The sequence below is a fragment of the Erythrolamprus reginae genome, chromosome 3 (assembly GCF_031021105.1).
Source record: "Erythrolamprus reginae isolate rEryReg1 chromosome 3, rEryReg1.hap1, whole genome shotgun sequence".
NCBI lineage: Eukaryota > Metazoa > Chordata > Lepidosauria > Squamata > Dipsadidae > Erythrolamprus > Erythrolamprus reginae.
In genome coordinates this window covers 114,255,864-114,277,198 of record NC_091952.1, presented here as the reverse complement: position 1 = coordinate 114,277,198, position 21,335 = coordinate 114,255,864, and the positions used below count along the sequence as shown (strand labels likewise).

Below are 21,335 nucleotides of genomic sequence, written 5' to 3'. Positions count from 1 at the left end.
TTCAAATTCATACTGGCAAAGATAGCAACAGCTTTTCAAAAAATTATTATTCCTTCGGTGTGATATCCTTGTTCCCACTCGATTCAAGGGAAAAATTCTGTTTGGCTTCAGTTGATAGCTTGATCAATTCTGAAAAATTTCTACTTAAAATGCAAATGGACCTTTAAATCACTCTTTACTAGCTATCATAAAATCTTTGTGTTCCAAGTCACAGAACTATTACTGCACCATCCCAACTGAAAAGTTTACTTGCAGAAGGTAATAAAAACTGGATCCTAAAAGAAGAGAACAAAGCTGATTCCATGCAAGAAAAGGTTGTCTTTGCTCAGAGTGTTATGCATTAGAGGATTACTAGATAAGGGCTCCCCAATCCCTAATCCCCAAACATGGCCGCTGAAAGGTTTTGTCATGGTTCCGAGTAATGACCCCAATCAAACCAGAAATCTGAGGCTTAGGTCAGGCTCAAAAGACATTTATTGAATACATGTCGGCACAGAGAAAGGTGAAGCGAGCTCTAAAGTAATTTCCGCACTTTACGGTAGTTAAAAGAATAGAAACTTCCCACCATCCTCAGGTGTCCTAGGTCATGTTAACCAATCAGTCTGGAAGCAGCTTCCCCCTCAGTCTCAGCAGATGTTCATTGCCATGACCTTGGCTCTCAAGTCTAGTCAATGTTTTGTCCAGCAGGTTAAGGCACTAAATTCCAATACATTCTGACTCCCACTCTTCTCCAAGTTGGGTGGAGCTAGCCTCCAAGTAGGAGTTAAGACCACCCTATGACCATTGAAGGTCTAAATTTGTAGTTTTTAAAAGTTGTACTACTTCCTGTAATCCCCCTCTTTAGATTCAGTCCTCAACCTGATAGGATACATGCATCCCTGGACTTCATAAGGAAAAGCAAAGAAGAAGAGTGTGTCCCCCAAGCGTGGCAACTAAGAAACAAAATGAAAGTAAGAACAGCTTCAGCTGAAGTTTTTTTAAAAAATTGACAGGTTTAGGATAAGAACTTTTCTGACTTTGTAACATTCCAGAAAGCCAGTTTGGTGTGGGGGTTAGGGTATTGGAATTAAGTGTAGTCTAGTCCTGCAGAGAAACAAAGGCACAGAAACTAACTGGGTTACTATGGCCTGGTCACATTCTCATAGCTGTAAGGAGAAGCAAAACTGCTATCTTCCAAAAATGCTGTCAAGAAAACTTTAATTTGCTCCATGTAGCTGCCAGGAGTCATGGCTTCATTGAAGGGTAGGTAAAGCAGCAACCACTTGAGAATAACTAAATAATAGAATAATAGTGGGGGACACTAATATTCAAAGAAGCTCAACAGGGCAGACTTAGGGCAAGCTAAAACTATTTTTTAAGCCCATCAAGTTTTTCATAATATTTTTTAACAAATGAATGTAGATAACTTATTTTAAAAAATCATATTCAATATCGATCTATAAATTGCATGAACAATATAAAGAAACACATAATTCACTTACTTAATGCTAATGGCATATTCTCCTGATTCTTTAGTCCTATACCGCACTAAGTAAGTGCTGTTTACCCGGTTAATAAGTTCTGCTTCTGCTTGTAATCTTTCCATTTTTCCGGCATACCTGAAATAAAGTGAATTTTATTTTACTATATTTTCTGTATTTTATTTTGCTGCTCCGAACTCAAACATATTGCAGAAGAGACGGAGTAACGACACGGACACCAGAGCTGGATTTAAACTTGGGTCATTTTTATTAAAATAAATTTGCATAATTTATTAATTAAATTAGCATTAATTAGCATAAATTTGCATAAATCAATATATTCAACTATGACCCGGAAACAGTGGACCTGCAGGGTCAAACAAACACTTCCGGGGCGGAAATGACGTAAAAGGTCAACATTCCTGGGCAACTAAGGGCGTAGCTCGATGCTGGTCCAGGTGAGGGACCTCTCCCTCACCTGAGACCCTGCCATGCACTCGCATGAGGGGGGTCCCGCCGGCTCACCCCTACCCTGGGACTTCAATAGCGGGACCCAAAGACAGGTTCCCCCCAAGTGCGCAGGTAGCACCCACCATGAGCTTGGAGAGAACCTGTCAATCATCCCCAAAGATGCCCAAGGGAGAACGCGCAGTTGCTGAACCACCACCCAGATTTCCGCCCCTAACCTGCCTACCCAAATGACCAAAGGTAAGCCAATTAACCTATTGAATGCAAGCACCCCCTAACCGCACATCCATCTCCCCAGTGTGGAATGGGCGAAAAAACAGCCATGCGAAATGGGCAAGGCTGCAAAAAATTCCCATTCGGCCCCCGCGGGCGACCCACCAATAGCACACTGCAAATTAGGGAAGGGCGGGCGGGTGTCTGCTCCTATGACTGGGTCCGGGCGAACAGGCTTGGCCCAGGGCCTGCAGCCCTTAAATAGGGCCAGCAAGCCCCGCCCGGTCCCCACGTCATTCCAGGCCACGTGGGCCTGGCTTTCCCGGCCGAAATCTCGTCTCGCGAGATTTCGGCCGAAAACAAAGATGGCGGCCGCCATGGAAGAGTCCGGTGTCTGCCCGGCCCTTCCGCAAAAGCGCCGTGGCCGGTAAGTCGAGCCGGCGATATTGCAGAAGAGACGGAGTAACGACACGGACACCAGAGCTGGATTTAAACTTGGGTCATTTTTATTAAAATAAATTTGCATAATTTATTAATTAAATTAGCATTAATTAGCATAAATTTGCATAAATCAATATATTCAACTATGACCCGGAAACAGTGGACCTGCAGGGTCAAACAAACACTTCCGGGGCGGAAATGACGTAAAAGGTCAACATTCCTGGGCAACTAAGGGCGTAGCTCGATGCTGGTCCAGGTGAGGGACCTCTCCCTCACCTGAGACCCTGCCATGCACTCGCATGAGGGGGGTCCCGCCGGCTCACCCCTACCCTGGGACTTCAATAGCGGGACCCAAAGACAGGTTCCCCCCAAGTGCGCAGGTAGCACCCACCATGAGCTTGGAGAGAACCTGTCAATCATCCCCAAAGATGCCCAAGGGAGAACGCGCAGTTGCTGAACCACCACCCAGATTTCCGCCCCTAACCTGCCACGGAGCGGGGGTCAGATCTCTATCTTGGCCCCCCGACTCCCCCCTCTAACTGCGCCAGCTCACGCAGAGACACTGCAGGTCCTGTAAGAAAGTGGTGTTCCTCAGTTCTGACAGAGGAAGACCAGCAGCCAGGTAAAGCCACAGCTGATCTATGGTGATGCGGGGATGGGCCACAACCACCCCGCCTAACTTTCTGACTACCGTCCCCCAGGCCTTAACTCCCCTTCTAACCCGGTGAAGGGCCCTAAGGGAAATGGCGTCCCACCAAGCGATCCCCAAGAGGATCTCGACCACACCACTTGCGCGGAGGGCCGCACAGTGCGAAGCCACCGCAGGCTTCGCGAACCTGGCAGATCGAAACGACCCCCAGGCCCACACAGGTCCTTGCCACCACAGTGCAAGACCCATCACCTGGGCGCCGCAATGGGATGCAGCCCTCCCAGTACCATCTGGGCGCAGCAATGGGATGCCGCCCTCCCAGCACCACTGGGCGCAGCAATGGGATGCCGCCCTCCCAGCACACATCCAGGCGCAGCAATGGGATGCCGCGCCCGGCACAAACTGGGCGCAGCAATGGGATGCCGCCCTCCCAGCACCAACTGGGCGCAGCAATAGGATGCCGCCCTCCCAGCACACATCCAGGCGCAGCAATGGGATGCCGCCCCCGGCACAAACTGGGCGCAGCAATGGGATGCCGCCCTCCCAGCACACCTCCAGGCGCAGCAACGGATGCCGACCCCCGGCACCGACTGGGCGCAGCAATGGGATGCCGCCCTCCCAGTCCCAACTGGGCGCAGCAATGGGATGCCGCCCTCCCAGCACACCTCTGAGCGCAACAATGGGATGCCGCCCCTGGCCACCGACTGGGCGCAGCAATGGGATGCCGCCCTCCCAGCCCCACTGGGGGCAGCAATGGGATGCCGCCCCCCCGACACCACCTGGGCGCAGCAATGGGATGCCGCCCTCCCAGGACCAACTGGGCGCAGCAACGTGATGTCACCCTCCCAGCACCTCCTGGGCGCAGCAATGGGATGCCGCCCTCCCAGGACCACCTGGGCGCAGCAATGGGATGCCGCCCTCCCAGCAAGCGGTAGAAACGCCCGTCCCACCGCACACCCCATCTCCCCAGCCAGACAACCAGGACCCAGCCGCCACGACGGCAGGGTCCCCGCCCCCGATGGCAACTTGTTGCTGAGTGGTCTCGGAGCGCTCATGACCCCAAGCAACACCGTCGGTCGCGTCCTGGCGGGGTTAAATAGAAGGGGACCAAAGGAGGCACCTGGCCTAAGATCTTACCCGGACCCTCAACAGGCCGTTCGTACACTAAAACAGGCCGTTGACCGCCGGCGAGCGACTTCCCGAATCCTCCGTATCGAGAGGCCGTTACCGCACTGGTGGCAGCGCCTCTCGAGAACGAGCGTTCCCGAATGGCGGGATCCATACTTGGCCTGGCCAAACCCTACATACTAGCACCCACCTAACTGAGGTAATGAGGTGGAAGGTACAAAAGCACCTGACGGCCTGCGATAAGGCCCTGGCCCAACCTTCCGGCACCGTCACGATGCGGAAGTCCGTAAATCAATAACCCCGCCCCCGCCTTAGACAAAAGGCGAAGCCGGCCAACCTGGACCATAATAGTCCTAACTGAAAGGCCACGCTGCCTAAGCTGGACACAAATATGGCCGGGTACACAACTGGGGCAGGCCAGCTATAGGGGTAACCCGTATACTGCCTGCAATCCCCAAACTCTTCACCTGCCTGCTGCTAAGCCCCCCAGAGTGCCAGACACTCCCGAGAGTGCCGTAGCCCAGCAAGCCCCTACTCTCCACTGCCCAGGAGCCCACCCAGGCTCCAAAGGACAGGAAAAACCTCTGGCGACACACGTGCCCACGGGGCCAGGGTCCGAAACCGGGACAACTGACCCCGGGACAAGGCGTCAGCAACCCCGTTATTCAACCCGGGGACATGCCAAGACACAAACAATGTGTTCAGGGACAAGGACCTGTGCACGAAAATGGCGGAAAAGCCGCATGACCCTGTCACTCTTAGAGGACAGGGCGTTCACAACATGGACAACCACAAGGCTGTCGCACCAAAATGCACAGTCTTGCCCTAGACTGCTCACCCCAAAGCTCTAGGGCCACTATCAAGGGGAAGAGCTCCCAAAAAAGGTCAAATCCTTAACCACTGCAGAGGCCCTCCATTCTGGAGGCCACGCAGACCAGCACCGCTGGTCACCTAACACCCTGCACCTAACACAGGTCTTAAAACTTTCTAAGAACTCCCGCCACACGCAGAGGTCAGCCCTGACCCCTGCACATAAGCGGGTACGATGGTGGGGCAAACGGAGCCCCCTCATCGCAGCATATAACCACCTAGAAAAAACCCTGCCCGGCACCACGACCCGGCGGGCAAAATTAAGTATCCCAACTAGTTTCTGGAGCTGCCAAAGGGTGACCTTCCTGCAGCCCAGAACCGTACCCGGGTTATCCCTAATTATAGTCAACTCGTCCAGGGGCAATCTAGAAGATTGCACCTCTGAGTCCAATTCAATACCGAGGAAGGTAATCCCGGTGGCGGGGCCCTCGGTCCCCGCAGGGGCTAAGGCACCCCCAACAGAGCCAAAGGGCTTTGAAGACCCGCAGCAGAGCAAAGCAGTGCTCTGCCCGCGTAGTCCCCGCCACCAAGAAACCCTCGAGGTAGTGAACGCCGAGCCCAGACCGCTGCGCCTCCTGAGCGCCCACTCCAATAAGGTGCTCGAGCTCGCCCAAAAGAGAGCATGAGACGGAGCCACCCGTGGGTAAAACCCCGACCACATAAAAACACCCATGAAATGGAAGCCCAAAAGCCCGAAGCCGACCGGGTGCATGGGGAAGAGCCGGGATGCTGACATAATGTCGCATTTATCCATAAGGGCTCCAACCCCACACTGCCTTACCATGGCCGCGACCGCATCAAGGATGCGAGCCGGACTAAATAAAGTTCGTCAGGAACGAAATCCTTCACTGACTCCTTTTAAGAAAAGACAAGTGGTGAATCACCTAAATTCATCACCCACCTTGCAGGGGACCCCCCAATGGGGAGACCCCAAGATTCGGGAAGGGCGGCTCCGGGAAGGGCCCAAGGCCCCTCCCCATGTCCACCTCTTATGCTATTCCGGACCGAACAATGCCGTCATGCCCCACAACCAACCTGTGGTTGTTGAACCCAAAGGCTTGCTCGAACCCATGTAAGGGATCCTGAATCCCTTGGAGAAACCTAGCAAGAGAGCGGCCGCTCTCGAGCGAGGGTGGTCGTCCCTCAACCAACCCCAATGTTGTTGTTGTTGTTGTTTTATAAATTAATTGGGCAGGGCCCAGCTTTCCCCCCAGTAGGTGGGGTTTGTACCCTGGACCCCCTCCCCCTAACCGTCCCCTTTTAGGGGCAGGGGCACATTGAAGCGGCATGGGAGCCCCGCCATCCCACACGCATGGCTGCACATACAAAAGGGGGGAAACAAGCCCCTCTGCAGTAAACCCATGACATGCAAAGAACGGGTCCCACACTGTGGTGGCCCCCATGTCCAATCTCCCTGGCCCCGACGGGTAAGCCGTCAAAAGAGGCGAAGGCCCTACAGCCTGGGTTGGCGGGGTCAGAACCCCCCCGCCCCCGACTCACCAGGCCCTGGCAAAAGCAGCCCCAGGGGCCTGTGTTCCTGCACTAGGAGCCGGGGGGGGGGGCAAACCTGGGTACAGGTGTCCCCCCCCCCCCCGAAACAAAAACCCCAAGAAACTGGGACCGAGTGGCAACAATATTTAAATAATTAAGTTGGACCATAACTGCACTGAAGTTTGTCCATGATTTCACTGAAATGCCAAGGCTTGGAACAAACTTCCAGCAGGCCCGGTAGATGAATCCACCGCAGCAGAATTCAAACATGCCTGGGATAAACATATATCCATCCCAAGATAAAATACAGAACAGAACAAGGGCAGACCAGAGGGACCAATGGGTCTCTCTTGCCATTATGTCCATGGTTCCATATAAATATGTGAAATAATAGAACCATCATCAGTCCCCTTATTATTAATATAATCTTGTGTACCCGTGATTCTTGTTTTACACATGAAGGAACCGGGGCCACCAGGGCCCCCAAGAGGGCAGCAAAAGGCCCCTGCCCAAACAGGCAGCGCAGCAGCAGGAAGCTGCCACGGGCCCAACTGTCCTCCATTTTTATTTACTTTTATTTATTTTATGTTTATTTATTTTTCTTGTTTTTCGGGGGCCACGCAACGGGAGGGGCCGCACACGCGAGCCCTCCGCCCGAGCCCCCCACGTCCCCAAGGGGCCTTTTTTATTTTTTATTCATTGATGTTTATTTATTTTTATTTCCTTTATGTCTTGTTTTTTGGGGGCTGCGAGACGGGAGGGGCCGCACACGCGAGCCCTCCGCCCGAGCCCCCCACGTCCCCAAGGGGCCTTTTTTATTTTCTATTCATTGATGTTTATTTATTTTTATTTCCTTTATGTCTTGTTTTTTGGGGGCCGCGAGACGGGAGGGGCCGCACACGCGAGCCCTCCGCCCGAGCCCCCCACATCCCCAAGGGGGCTGCCAGAAAGATCCCCCCCCAGAAAGGGGGGGGCAACAGCCAAACGGCACCAGGCCTGGCCTTCCCGCCAGACCCGAAGCCCCCCAAACCATTCCCCCGAGCCTCCGATGAGGCTCTCAAAATGGCGACCGCAACACGCGGCCGCCTTTCAGCTGGGTGGGGGTGGGAGTCCTCACACGTCCGCAAGCCCGTTGCTGAACTTCTTCGGCAGACGGGCAGACCGCCAGCCTCGGATGGGCCGAGCCTGCTGCCCGTGACGAGCAGGCCACCTCCAGCCTCCAACGAGGCCTCCAAAGCGACAGCCGCCTCCACGCGGCCGCCGAAAGGCTCCAGGAGCAGACAGCCAAGTGTCTGCTCCTATGACTGGGTCCGGGCGAACAGGCTTGGCCCAGGGCCTGCAGCCCTTAAATAGGGCCAGCAAGCCCCGCCCGGTCCCCACGTCATTCCAGGCCACGTGGGCCTGGCTTTCCCGGCCGAAATCTCGTCTCGCGAGATTTCGGCCGAAAACAAAGATGGCGGCCGCCATGGAAGAGTCCGGTGTCTGCCCGGCCCTTCCGCAAAAGCGCCGTGGCCGGTAAGTCGAGCCGGCGATAATCTTTCAGTTCGCCCAGGTTTACCTGGTGCACCAGTTGTGGCCCTATCTGGACAGGGAGTCTCTACTCAAAGTCACTCGTGCCCTTATCACCTCGAGGTTCAACTACTACAATGGGGCTATCTTTGAACAGTGTCCAGAAACTTCAAATCATCCAGAATATAGCTGCACGAGCAGTTATGGGCCTTCCAAGGCATACCCATATTTCTCCAGCACTCCGCAGATTGCATTGGCTGCTGATTGGCTTCTGGACACAATTCAAAGTGTCGGTTATGACCGATAAATCCCTACATGGCATCGGACCAGAGTACCTCCAGGACTGCCTTCTGCTGCATGAGTCCCAGCAACTGGTTAGGTCCCACAGAGCCTTCTCGAAGTTCCGTCAACTAGACAATGTCATTGGGCGGGACCTAGGGAAGAGCCTTCTCTGTGGGGGGGGCCGGCCCTCTGGAATCAGCTCCCCCTAGAGAGTCACACTGCCCCCACCGTCCTCGGTTTCCATAAAAGTTTAAAGACCTATCTGTGCCACCATGTTGGGGCCATTATACCCTACCCCCTGGCCGGCGAGTGTAGTATGTCTTGCTGTGTCAATGGGAATGAATGATTTTAAATGTTATTAGAGTTTTTAAAGTTTTTTAGCTATATTAATTGGATTTTTTTAGATATGTATATTGTATATTGTTCTGATATGTTGTGAGCTGCCCCGAGTCCTCGGAGAGGGGCGGCATACAAATTCAATAGATAGATAGATAGATAGATAGATAGATAGATAGATAGATAGATAGATAGATAGATAGATAGATAGATAGATAGATAGAGAGAGAGAGAGAGAGAGAGAGAGACAGACAGACAGACAGACAGACAGACAGACAGACAGACAGACAGACAGGTGTGTGTATGTGTGTGTGTAAGAATGTATGAATGTACGTAACATATTTTGGTGATGAAAAGGAAGGGAGACTACTATAGATCTATTTTGGGCTTATTTGCCTTCATCAGGTAGCCACACCCTTACTGGGGTGTGGCTACTTGTAAGGCAGAGGTCTTAGCCATTAGACTACAGGTTGTACCAGGGAAAGATTATGTGTGATTTTTTGTCGAATCACCCTGGTATATTGAAAGAGCATCCAGGCATGGAACCCTTCTTCTTTTTTGCCATATTGAAGCTCTCAAAAAATCAGGCAATGCCTGAGGATATCTAGAAACAAATTTCCTAGGAAAATAATGTAAATTGTATGTATGGGACCAATTGTATGTGATTGTTTCTTGCTCTCTTCAATTACAAACTGGTATCAAGGACATCTCTATGAAAAGACTATTCCAGGAAGAGGCTGGACTTGAATTTGGGAGGATAGAGATCATGACTGGGTGGAAACTCATTCAAATGCCAAGTTGGTAGGCTTTGAAGGAGTAGCCAGAGCTTCTTATATTATATCATTTTCCAGAGATAAAAAATTGGTTGCAAGCCAGCTTTATCCATGCAAAAATACAGTTATGCAGTATATACACTCAATTATTTTTGCTTATATTACTATAAGATGCATTCCATAGAAGATCAGAAAGGTTAAATCACAACAAATTAGATTTCTATTAATATCATTTTTCTCTCAAGCTATTTATTTGAATTCCCAACTCTGCCCAAAATAAAAACATAATAATTTATAGCTACCTACCATGGCTGAGAAGAATAGTCTACTGGCTTAGGGACCTAAAATATGATAAACATATTAAAACAAAATACAATTAAATAAAACAAATTGCAAAAAATTAAAAATTAAATACCATTAAATATGTAAAAGAGTAAATGTACATCTCAATGATTTTTACCCATTTTCAGAAAATGATTAAATTAGCTACTTTGCATTATGCCTGTTGGTCTGAGCTCCTAGCTGGACAGCCAAACAGTCCGAATTCAGATCATGACTCAGAAGTAGCTGAACAAACAACATCCACACTTAATTTGCATTACATAAAAAATTATTTTTATCTGACAAATGAGCACAATTCAAAGTGCACTGACGATTATCTCTTGAATTGTGATGAAACATTTGCAACCAAATTGCCAAGCTCAGAGCTCAGACAGTCCAACTATCAACCCAAGCTACTTATATTCAAATAAAGATTAACTTTGCACTGTTGTTCAATATTTATCAGGTTTTAAAAAATTATGTTTAGGTGACATGATGCAATCCTAGCTATATCAGTTAATATAAAAATTTATTACAGGAATTTTCTTACCTAGATTTGGTAATTAAATTCACCATCAAATGCCCATATACTAGAATTTGTACTAAAGTAAATTAAGCATCCAAGCAAAAGAGGAAGATTTTAAAACACATTTAAGTTGCCCCACCAAATATAGGATCATTTAAAATCATTTTTAACTCAGGATTCGTCTACCAACAAAAGCTTTGTGTGAAAATGAACAACAGACTTCATACACTTATTAACAACAATAAAAAACAGAATGAAAGCTAGCAAATAGGAGCCATATTTATACAATATGAAAATGTCTTGCTGCCACATATTTCAAACCACTGATGGAAAAATGCCTATCAGTATTATCTCAGAATGCACCATTCTAGGCTCTCATCCATTTTTCATTTAATATTTATTGTTTGTGCCTTCTGATGTATGTATTTTGTGCTGTTTCTGGGCACTTCTCTAGAGATTAGAAACAAGCGTTGTTACTTAATAATAATAGTAAAAGTGATAGTGCTTTGAAGGTTTGATGGATGTTTCAGAATCTTCCAAATGTTACCATTTGTCAAAATGGTATGGTAATGGTATTGCTTGCCACTTGTAAGGGAAGAGTGGTAAAACATCAATTTATCTTTTTAGTAACACCATGCTTCTAATATACCAGGAACTGATGTTTATTCATACTTGAATTCTTGCAAGTTTTACAACTGAACTTCTCCCTTGCAAAAATAGAATTATTTCACTAGTTTATATATAATATCTCTGTACCTCAATGTATAATTACACCTGAATTAAATATGGAGTTAATTAATTTAGCCAGTATTAATTTTAGCTACTGTATGTTGCAGCAAGATTGTATAAGGGGGAATAGTGAATTGTTTGTGGTAAGTGAAAAAAGGAGAATGTTAGAAAGAAAAGATTGGTAGGGGCAACTATGAAAATAATGTCTAAATAAGGATGACAGAGAGATTGCAATGAGTTGGAAATCATGGGGACAATCAAGGAGTAAGGGATGGAATGGAAGAAAGGAAGACATAGTTGGACATCAGGAAACGTAATTCTAGCCTAAAAAGAAAAATTCCATCCGAGATGCACCATAATACTTAGTGACAGAGACACAGGGTCTCTGAGTCATGTTTGATACCCCTGTGAAAGCTGCAGGAGAAGGATGGAGAAATGTAATGATCGCTACTGGATGTGTCCAGATAGGATGGTACAAGACTAGAAAACAGCTTGAGTTGCATTCCTCCCAGCTCTACTGTCGCCAATGAAAGAATCATTGGTTGTCAAGTGCCAAGATCACTATCACAATCAATTTTTACAACTGGAACTTTAAGGACCAGTTGCAAGTACCATGCATTCAACACCTTCACAATTTCATACAATCACTGAATGAATGGTTGGTAAATGAGGTCTCTCACTCTAACTGTCTCTGTCTGTCTCTGTGCCTCCCTGTTTCTCGCCATGCGTGTGTGTGTGTATTCTTCCATTCAAGTGTGTTCAGTCCTTGAAGATTTCCTGCACAAGTCCTTGCATTTTTTCTTGGTAAGGTTTTCACAAGTAGTGACTGGCCTAAAGTCATCCAGTTAGCTTTGTGCCCAAGGCAGGACTAGAACTCCCAATTTCCTGGTTTGTAGTGATGCCATTACACCAAACTCTCTCTCTCTCTCTCATTCTGGGTGTGGGTGTGTGCTTGAAAATTGAACATTTGCTAGTTAAATCCTCACTAGTTAAACCAATTTTTAAGTGGATTTCCTTCAAACTTTTACTTTGACATCTAGTAACCCACAATACAAAATTGTCTTTTTATATAAAATTAACACTGCATGCAACCTCCCCCAACACCAACACCACACACAGCATATGTTATTGCGTCATGAAAAATTAATTTAACAAAAAAACTTAGTAAGAAGCAGGCAAATTAGATGTAGACCTTTTTGTAAAAGCAATCATTCTGACAAACATAATTATATAGTGCTACTTACACATGGGCAAGGTTTTACTGCATCACTTGGAAAGAAACCAAGCTCCTGGGTCATTAAATTTCTACCCTACAGAGAGACAACAGAAAAAATAAATATATACAAATGCCATTTATATTCAGAGCAATTTAAACTTGCACATTATGATTTGCCAAGTGTTGCTGAATAATTCATTCATGTTCAATACCTGCTTAGATTAGAATGACTAATAGCTGATATAAAAACTCTGCTAATATAGAAACTCTAAAAGTTGAGGCTTTCTTGCTGTAGGGATAAAATTATAAAATTTACATTGGTTTGACATCTACTTTGGGTCTATTTTTGAGTAATCTTTAGTTAATGATGAATATATCAGTTTATATCCAATCCATGCCACCTAGATAGGTGTCAACTTGTAGCTCTCAAATGAAACTTTTGCCCCTTAATGCTTTTATAACACTATATATAGTCACCCACTTGAAGACCCAGTGGAAGACCCATTGCTGATATGGAAATCCTACAAGCAAAATCATCAAGCTTAGAAGATCATTGAAAAGAAAAGATACTGCAGTGCAACCCCATTGTGTCCCTGTTGTCTTGGGCTTTCAAAGATTAACAGCCCATTTGTAACAATGATTGCATTGGCCTCTCTTGTATCATTAGTGACTGGATCAATTTCAGAATGTGATGCCAGAGGATGCAGATAGATTACCTGGAGTGATAAATTTCATCATTAGTTCTCTTGATTTTTACTCAATCTGGGCAACAACTTTCAGCTGAGAGATAATTAAAGGTAACTTAGTTTAAAAATTAACAATCCTCTCTCGGGAAAACAAAACATGTCCCCAATTGAAAAGAGGAGATTATAGGATGTCTGCTTTTGATTCTCCAGAAATGGACAATTGCTGTATAGGCCAATTTTCATACTTCTGCAATTGCACAAAGAAATTAAACCAGTGATAGTTTTTCATTACAACAATTGCTTCCTTCCTTCCTTCCTTCCTTCCTTCCTTCCTTCCTTCCTTCCTTCCTTCCTTCCTTCCTTCCTTCCTCCCATCCATCAATCAATCCATCCATCCATCTACCCATCCATCCAAGCTGGCTTATAAATAAGTACAATTCTATTAATTCTTCATATCTTCTCAGTGGCTTTTTATACTAGATTGATTGCCTGGAAATCTTGAAATAGGAAGCACATTTTTAGAGGATGCTTTCCTGTCTCTCAAGCAGAGTTTAGATATTGCTTAAGAAAAGTTTCTCCTAAAAGAAAAAGATATTATCTCTCTCTCTCAAGTTTTCCACTGGGGCTATATACAGGGGTCTGTCTTATCAGTTATGGTACTATGTCAACAGCATATCTTCCTGAAATAAAATGAGGTTAAAAGCATGGCACATCCTTACTAAGAATGTCCAGATGGATTACTACATGAGTGTCAAACTCGATTGCGTCAGGGACCAGATTGTGATATATTGCAACATTTTTTGCCTTTGTAGAGATGGGGTGGCCCTGGCCTGTATATGACGTATCCGGCCTTGAGCCATCAGTTTGACAGACCTAGACTACTACAATGTGCTCCTTGTATTCTTCTATTCTTCTATTCCAAAGGCTTCAACTGGTTCAAAACTCTGATCTCAGCAAAGAACACTACAGTGGGTTCCATTTTGTCTGTGGACTGTGGAGGAATGTAGACTGAATATGCAGGAGGAGGGGCTTTATTTCAGAGAATGAAAAGACAGCAAGGTTTAGATAATTTGGTTGAGAGAAAGAGGAACAAGACAGCTCCTCCCTAAAAGTTCTCAGAGTGTATCTTCAATGATGCAAGCAATGTGCTTTAGTTTGGTAAGATTTCTGTCTACAGATGAGAAAAAATAAAATAAACTGCTTGGAAGAAACTCAGTGTGTCTTTCCTGGTTAAGGGATTGTAACATGGGTGGAATATACAGTATTGCTAGAACCAGAAGAGATAACTCTGAATTTCAGATGACTTCACGTCCCTTCTCTCAAATAAAATTAGACAAAAAAATATTACAAACAGACCAAATCCTGGAGAATTTTCCTTCTCAATAAAGGAATGCATAAAAATAAGAAAAGTACATTTAAAAGTCCTCAATTACACTAAATTGCCTGTGGATTGCATTATCTCAACAAAATCCAGGATAGGCAGTGTCAAAGAGACCCAAGTCCTAAGCTATGCTTTGCTATTATAAATAATAACTAGGACTTTGCACTCAAAAATAGACCAGTAGTTAATCTAGATCATGTAACAGTGACGTCAAATAGCAATAACAAGTCTGTCCAATAAGCACATTAATAGCTAGCTTTTGCAAAAAGTAACAAATAATTTTTTTAAAATATTTTATTTTAATTTTCTTGCTTTTCACCCATAGCCCTCCCTCTCCCTTCCCTCAGTTCTTTCTTATTCATAGCCCCAGCCAGGTCAGAGTTCTAGAAAATTTCTTCTTTATGTCTTCATTGGCCTTATCCCTTTCCACCCATGCAAAATAAAGTAACACTTAATTTGACTAACCCATAAAGGGGGTGAAGAGAGCATGAATGACTGAATTTGAAAGCCCATCCAAAACTGGGAAAAGGTCATTCCAACTATGACATTGCAATAGCTATGAATCCAGAACTAGCTCCAGGCCTGCTCTTTCAGTATGAACACAACCCCACCCAGACACAAAGTTAGAATAATCCCAGAATTAGTAAGTGTCTGAGTTAAGCGCCACTCCATCTTGCTTGGGGTGATTTTGAGGTTGTTCCTTCCCATCTAAGCTCTGACAGCTTCCACGTATCAGGGCAGGACTTTTATCACATGTTCCATATAATTGAGTACTGTCAGCAAATTAGATGCCTCATTTCATAATGATTTGCTCAACTGACAGAAAAAAAGAAGAGGTTCAGAGTTTCATATTGGTCCACTGCCCTATTCTTCTTCCCCAAAATAACAGAGTGGACTCATGCCCTTAGAAAGGTGAGTAACCTCCATAATACTATGTCTCAACTCTCACAGTTAATCCAAAAGGATCCAGTTCCTCCATGAATGTTTCCCAGAAGATTGCTGTTAATTACCCAGCACAGATATGAGCTATGTGTGTCCAGGGGTGGGCAGCAGTCTCTATGCTCAGGTGCTCCGTCCCAGTAGGAAATTCCAGGATGTGTGAGCAGCTGCACACACCCAAACCACCCCCTGCGAGATTTGGCTTCTGCGCATGTGTGAGATTTCATTGGTTTTTGCTGATTTTTTGCTTCTGCGCATGCGTGGAAACAAAAATATTGCCGAAAATTGCTGAAATCTCGCTTGAGCGCATGTCCTCACGTAAGATTTTGCTTGTTGCACATGTGTAGAAGTTGAATCTCACACCACAACGACCTCAGAGGTTGCACCGGTAGGAGGTGAGATATATGTAAAAATGTTTGAGTCAATTAAGGCCAGCTCAAATCTATTCTCCATTATACCATGTCTTGATTCTACTTGTTATTATTGTTATTATACCAATACTGGGAATTTTAAATTAGCAGAAACATTATTTTAAAAATTGATTATATTTAAAAAAAAGAAGGGGAATGTAGACATTTATGCTAAATTTAAGCTGAATTTTAAGGTAACTTTCAGAACTTGGAGAACAATTAAAATATACTGGACCTGTGAAGTATAGTCTGACTTTTATCACAGATGCATTAACAAAGTTAAATGGTGTGTTTTTAACCCTGGGGATAAATCCTGGAGATGTCAAGCTATTTAGCATAAATTTTGATATAATTCTAATTTTATAGGTTCTCTTTAATATTGCATAATATCCTATATAACTGCACTTTTAATGCAGATGAGGATTTTTAAAAAACTACAAATGTTCTATATAATAGTATCTTCTATAATCATAAAATAAATAAGAATTGCATGAGTAATGAAAACTATTTACAGCACTCTATGTAAATCTGGATCCAACTCTTTGTTTCTGCTCTTCCTTGTTAGTTTTCTTCTCCAATACAAATTTATTAGTATGCCAAGATTTATTGCATTTTGTGAAATTTAACACCAAAGTAAACTTATTTAGAATTGTTAATTAAGTCAATTAAGTATCATTTTTATTAATCAAGAGAAGCCTACTATACAGAATTGAAAACAGTAGATCTACATTTAATTTAATATTTGGGATAAACATAGAGAATAGAAAGCAAAACCTAAGAACGACACAAGTGAAGATCATTACAGGTAGTCCTTCACTTACGATTACAATGAAACTGGAATTTCAGTGGAAGAATGAAGTGGCCATTACGTGAGATGTCATGTGACTAATTTGCTCAACCATTGGAATTCTGGCACTCCCAGTTGTAGTTGTTAAGCAAGAATCACTGATCATTATGTGAATGGAGTCTCAGGTAAAGAGTGTGGGGCTGACTTCAGGGGACGGGTGTCCCTGGGATTTCTGTTGCGTGGTGCTACACTGCAGGCAAAGTTGCAGCTTCCTAGAATCCTCAGCCACAGTCCAGCCTGGCACAGCAGCATGACACAAAGACCTGGAACCCTGGAAGCTCAGCTACCACCCAGCCAGTAGCATTTATATTTTCAGGTATGTGGCAACTGTCCTCCCAATACAGTGGTACCTCTTTCTACAAATGCCTATACAGTGATACCTTGTTTTATGAATTTAATTGGTTCCAGGACGAGGTTCGTAAGGTGAAAAGTTCGTAAGATGGAACAATGTTTCCCATAGGAATCAATGGAAAAGCGATTAATGCGTACAAGCTCAAAATTCACCCTTTTTGCCACCCAAAGCGCCTGTTTTTGCGCTGCTGGGATTCCCCTGAGGCTCCCCTCCATGGGAAACCCCACCTCCAGACTTCCGCATTTTTGCGACGCTGCAGGGGTCCCAGCAGGGAAATCTCAGCATCGCAAAAACGGGCACTTTGCTGGCAATGGAAGTCTGGAGGCGGGGCATCCCAGCGGTGGCGGTGGGTTCATAAGGTGAAAATAGTTCAGAAGAAGAGGCAAAAAAATCTTAAACCCCGGGTTCGTATCTCGAAAAGTTCATATGACGAGGGGTTTGTAAGACGAGGTATCGCTGTACTTACAAACTTTTCTAGATAAGAACCGGGTGTTCAAGATATTTTACCTCTTCTCAAGAACCATTTTCCACTTACGAACCCAAGCCTCCGAAACCGTAACTGGAAAAGGCAGGGAGAAGCCTCCGTGGGAACTCTCTAGGAATCTCCTGGGAGGAAACAGGGCTGGAAAAGATGGGGAGAAGCCTCTATGGGGCCTCTCTAGGAATCTCTTGGGAGGAAATAGGGCCTCCACCATTCCTGTGGTTTCCCCAATCACACACATTATTTGCTTTTACGTTGATTCCTATGGGAAAAAATGCTTCTTCTTACGAACTTTTCTACTTAAGAACCTGGTCACGGAATGAAGTAAGTTTGTAAGTAGAGGTACTACTCTATATGCTTTTCTAGCAGCTCTTCACAATGGCATCCGGGGAGGGCAGCAACACTAGGGCTAAAATAGAGGCTTGGGGCCTTTAAAAGTTTCAGCAGGCAGCCACCATTCTTAGGCCGCTGCCTTATCCTCAGGGCTACTCTTGCTATTGAGAAATGCCACCTCAAGCCTCACCTCCCCACCATCACATTGCCATCAGCAAAGCTCCAATTGACCCCACTGCCTTACACTTCCTATGATCTGCTCCATCTACTTCAGCTACTAACAGACCCACCCAATCTATACAACGCAGCTACTAGCAATTCCAGGCCTTCTTAACCAAGGCTGGTTCCAAGTTGGCATCCCATTATGACAATCTTTTGGAAACCTCATTCCCCAAATGGCATGACAGGAGCAATAATTCTTTATTCTTATCTATTTCCTCCCTTTGCACTTTTTACTATTTTTTTCTGTTTTACTTTCTCTTAGTTTTTACTCCTATGATTATAATTTTTAAAATAAAAAAATAAAAATAAAGATAATTTTGACGATCCCAATCTACCTTCAGCTGATAACTTTCCAAAGATCTGTTTGCAATGCTATTGAACCACAAAAGCAAAGAATTCTATTCTAAAGCACTGGGGCAATAAAGATGTATTTATTGTGTGTGTGTGTGTGTGTGTGTGTGTGTGTGTGTGTGTGTGTGTCATATAAATGCATATAATACATATTTGTTTTGTTTTGTTTTTAAAAGAGACTGCTGAAAGTTAAAATCTAAAACACATGAAGAATAATGCAACTAGGAAGCACTAGATTAAGAAAGCGAATTGAGCCCATAAAATGGTATTGTACCTGCCAAAATAAGCTGTGTGCATCTCCTTTGATGAGTTCAATGATGTCTCCAATCTGAATGAATAATGGAGGGCCATCCGGGGGAACTGGCTGCGGAATCCCGGTATAGTTTCTAATCACTTGCATTTTTGGTAAACCTTTTGAGAAAGGAAGAAAAATGAGCAATTTGGATGTGATAAAAGGAATTAAAGCAATGTATTATCTCATATACACTTCTCTCTATTTGTCACTGCTATTGCTTCTTGAATGGAAAATCCTATAGTGGACATTCCACATTCTTCAACAAATAAATTCACCAGTTCGATGGGCTGTTTTTTGAAACTTATGCTCCCCCTTCTCAGACTCAATTGCATATTTTCACTCAATAGCATAAAAATGAAAATTAAAAGCAATTTCTGAAATAGAAAAAGACGGTTCTGCTCATAAACATCAAGGGAAAAATTAATACAAGTTTAAATGCAGGTGGTCCTCAACTTATGACAACAATTAAGCCCAAAATGTCTGTTGGTAAGCAAAACAATTGTTAAGTGATACTTGCCCCATGTTAGGACCTTTCTCGATAAAGCTGTTAAGTGAATTGCTGTAGTTATTAAGTTAGTAACACAGTTATTAAGTGAATCTGGCTCCCCCACTGACTTTCCTTATCTTAAGGTTGGAAAAGGGGATTAAGTGACTCTGAGACACTGCAGCCATCATAAATATGAACCATTTACCAAGCATCTGAATTTTGAACCCATGGCCATGCAGAATGTTGCAATAGTCATAAGTGTGAAAAATGATCATGTCACTGTTTTCTATTGTTGTTCTAACTTCAAATGGTCACTAAATTAACTTTTGTAAGTCGAGGATGACCTGTAACTTTTCTTGTAAGCAGAAACTCAGATCCAGTGGTCAAAGATGTCTAAAAAGTCTAGGACAGGAGTGTCAAACTCAATTTCTTTGAAGTCTGCACCAGAGTTGTATTTGATTTTGAGATGGCAGGGGTTGTGGCCAGGGTGGGTGTGGCCAGCTCAACATCACTCTGACAGCAAAACAACTCAGAAGGGCCACCCAAAGCCCTCGTGAGCTTCATTTTCTGCTGCAACAGCCTCTTGCAACCAACCCTCTGCCAGAAAAAACAGAATCAGGAGGGCCACCCATAGCTGTTGTGAGCTCCATTTTTGGCTGCAATGGCCTCCTGCAACAATTTGCCAGTGGAAAACAGAGCTCAGGAGGCTCACTAGGCCCTCATGAGTTCAATTTTTGGCTGCAACAGCCCCCTGCAACCAACCCTCTGCCAGAGAAAATTGTGCTCGGGAGGGCCAACTGCGGCCCTCCCAAACTCCATTTTTGGCTGCAATGTCCTCCTGCAACCCTTTGCCAGGGGAAACAGAGCTCAGTAGAGCCATCCACAGCCCTCCCAAGCTCCGTTTTTGTTGGCAGAGTCCTTTGCTATTTCCAGGGCAGCCTCGTGGGCCAGAACTAAGCATTCCCCAGGCCATCCCAGTCCCTGGGCCTTGAGTTTGACATCCCTGCAGGGGTGAGCTACTGCCCGGACCGGGGGGGGGGATGCAGTGGGGTAGCGAAAATGGAGCTCCACCCCAGAGCACCCAATTTGCACTGAAAGATGTTGAAAGAAAATGCATAAGCCATGCCTACAGTGTGGTAGTAAAAATTTTGGTAGCCCTTCACTGCATCCCTGGTCTAGGATGTGATTTCATACAAGCATCGTCTGTACTTCTTTGACTTGCTTAAAGGAAACATTTTTCTTTAGGCTGTTGCCTAGTTCATAAAACAGCAGCCAGAATAGTTTTAAATGTAAAAGAATCAATCTTTTGTCAACAGTTCACTCTGTTCTTGAGGAGACGATCAAATCACATCTTTATGATGGTCAAAGACCAGCGTAAGCAGGGCAGGGTACAATCAGTTAAAAAGCATAGAAAATACAACAGACTCTAAAAATAATAACAGTAGCACAAACTTAAAAGATAAAACAAAAAAAAGTTTTTTGCAATAGATCTTAGCCAACTACTTGGGGTGGCACAGTAGAGTGCAGCACTGCAGGCTACTTCAGCTAACTGCTAGTTGTAGTTCAGCAGCTCAAATCGCACCACTGGCTCAAGCTTGACTCAGCCTCCCATCCTTCTGAGGTGGGTAAAATGAGGACCAGATTTTTGGGGGCAATATGCTGATTCTGTAAACCGCTTAGAGAGGGTTGTAAAAGCACTATGAAGTGGTATATAAGTCTAAATGCTAAATGCTTAATGCTATTTCTACTTGAATTATTCTCTGTGCTTATCTAAAACAAAAAAATCTGGGCTATTTTCCAGATACTTATTTATTAACTGGTCTTTTTTCTTTTTCTACAAATGCAAAGATCTAGCAGAGGTATTCTCATTTTTCAGGCATGCTTGAACTAAGGTACTGCTGCTTGGTTCATCAAGTCTCAGCAATCTGTTTCAAGGTGTTCCTCTACTGAAACAACATATGTTATGTTCCTCTATCATACGGAACTTTTTCTTGAAGAAAAAGAAACAATACCTCTTTCTGAGAGAGAATGTATTACCCACAATTCAGCCCAGGTATGCAAGGGGGATAATGTCCAGATGGTGGACTCCCTATCAGAAAAGGACATTCTTCTGGGTCCTGACAGAAAATACACTACCCA

At 44.8% G+C, this 21,335-nt stretch overlaps 1 protein-coding gene across 1 annotated transcript in view; it reads right to left on the bottom strand.

The window, feature by feature from the left end:
* Positions 1–21,335, bottom strand: part of VAV3 (vav guanine nucleotide exchange factor 3) — a 240,778-nt gene that overhangs the window by 26,471 nt on the left and 192,972 nt on the right. Inside the window, exons 20-23 of the mRNA XM_070746427.1 lie at positions 18,689–18,825; positions 12,441–12,506; positions 9,927–9,961; positions 1,482–1,598 (exon numbers count right to left, since the gene is read on the bottom strand). Of these exons, the coding sequence (XP_070602528.1) occupies positions 1,482–1,598; positions 9,927–9,961; positions 12,441–12,506; positions 18,689–18,825 (355 nt within the window). The remainder of the gene's footprint in view (positions 1–1,481; positions 1,599–9,926; positions 9,962–12,440; positions 12,507–18,688; positions 18,826–21,335) is intronic.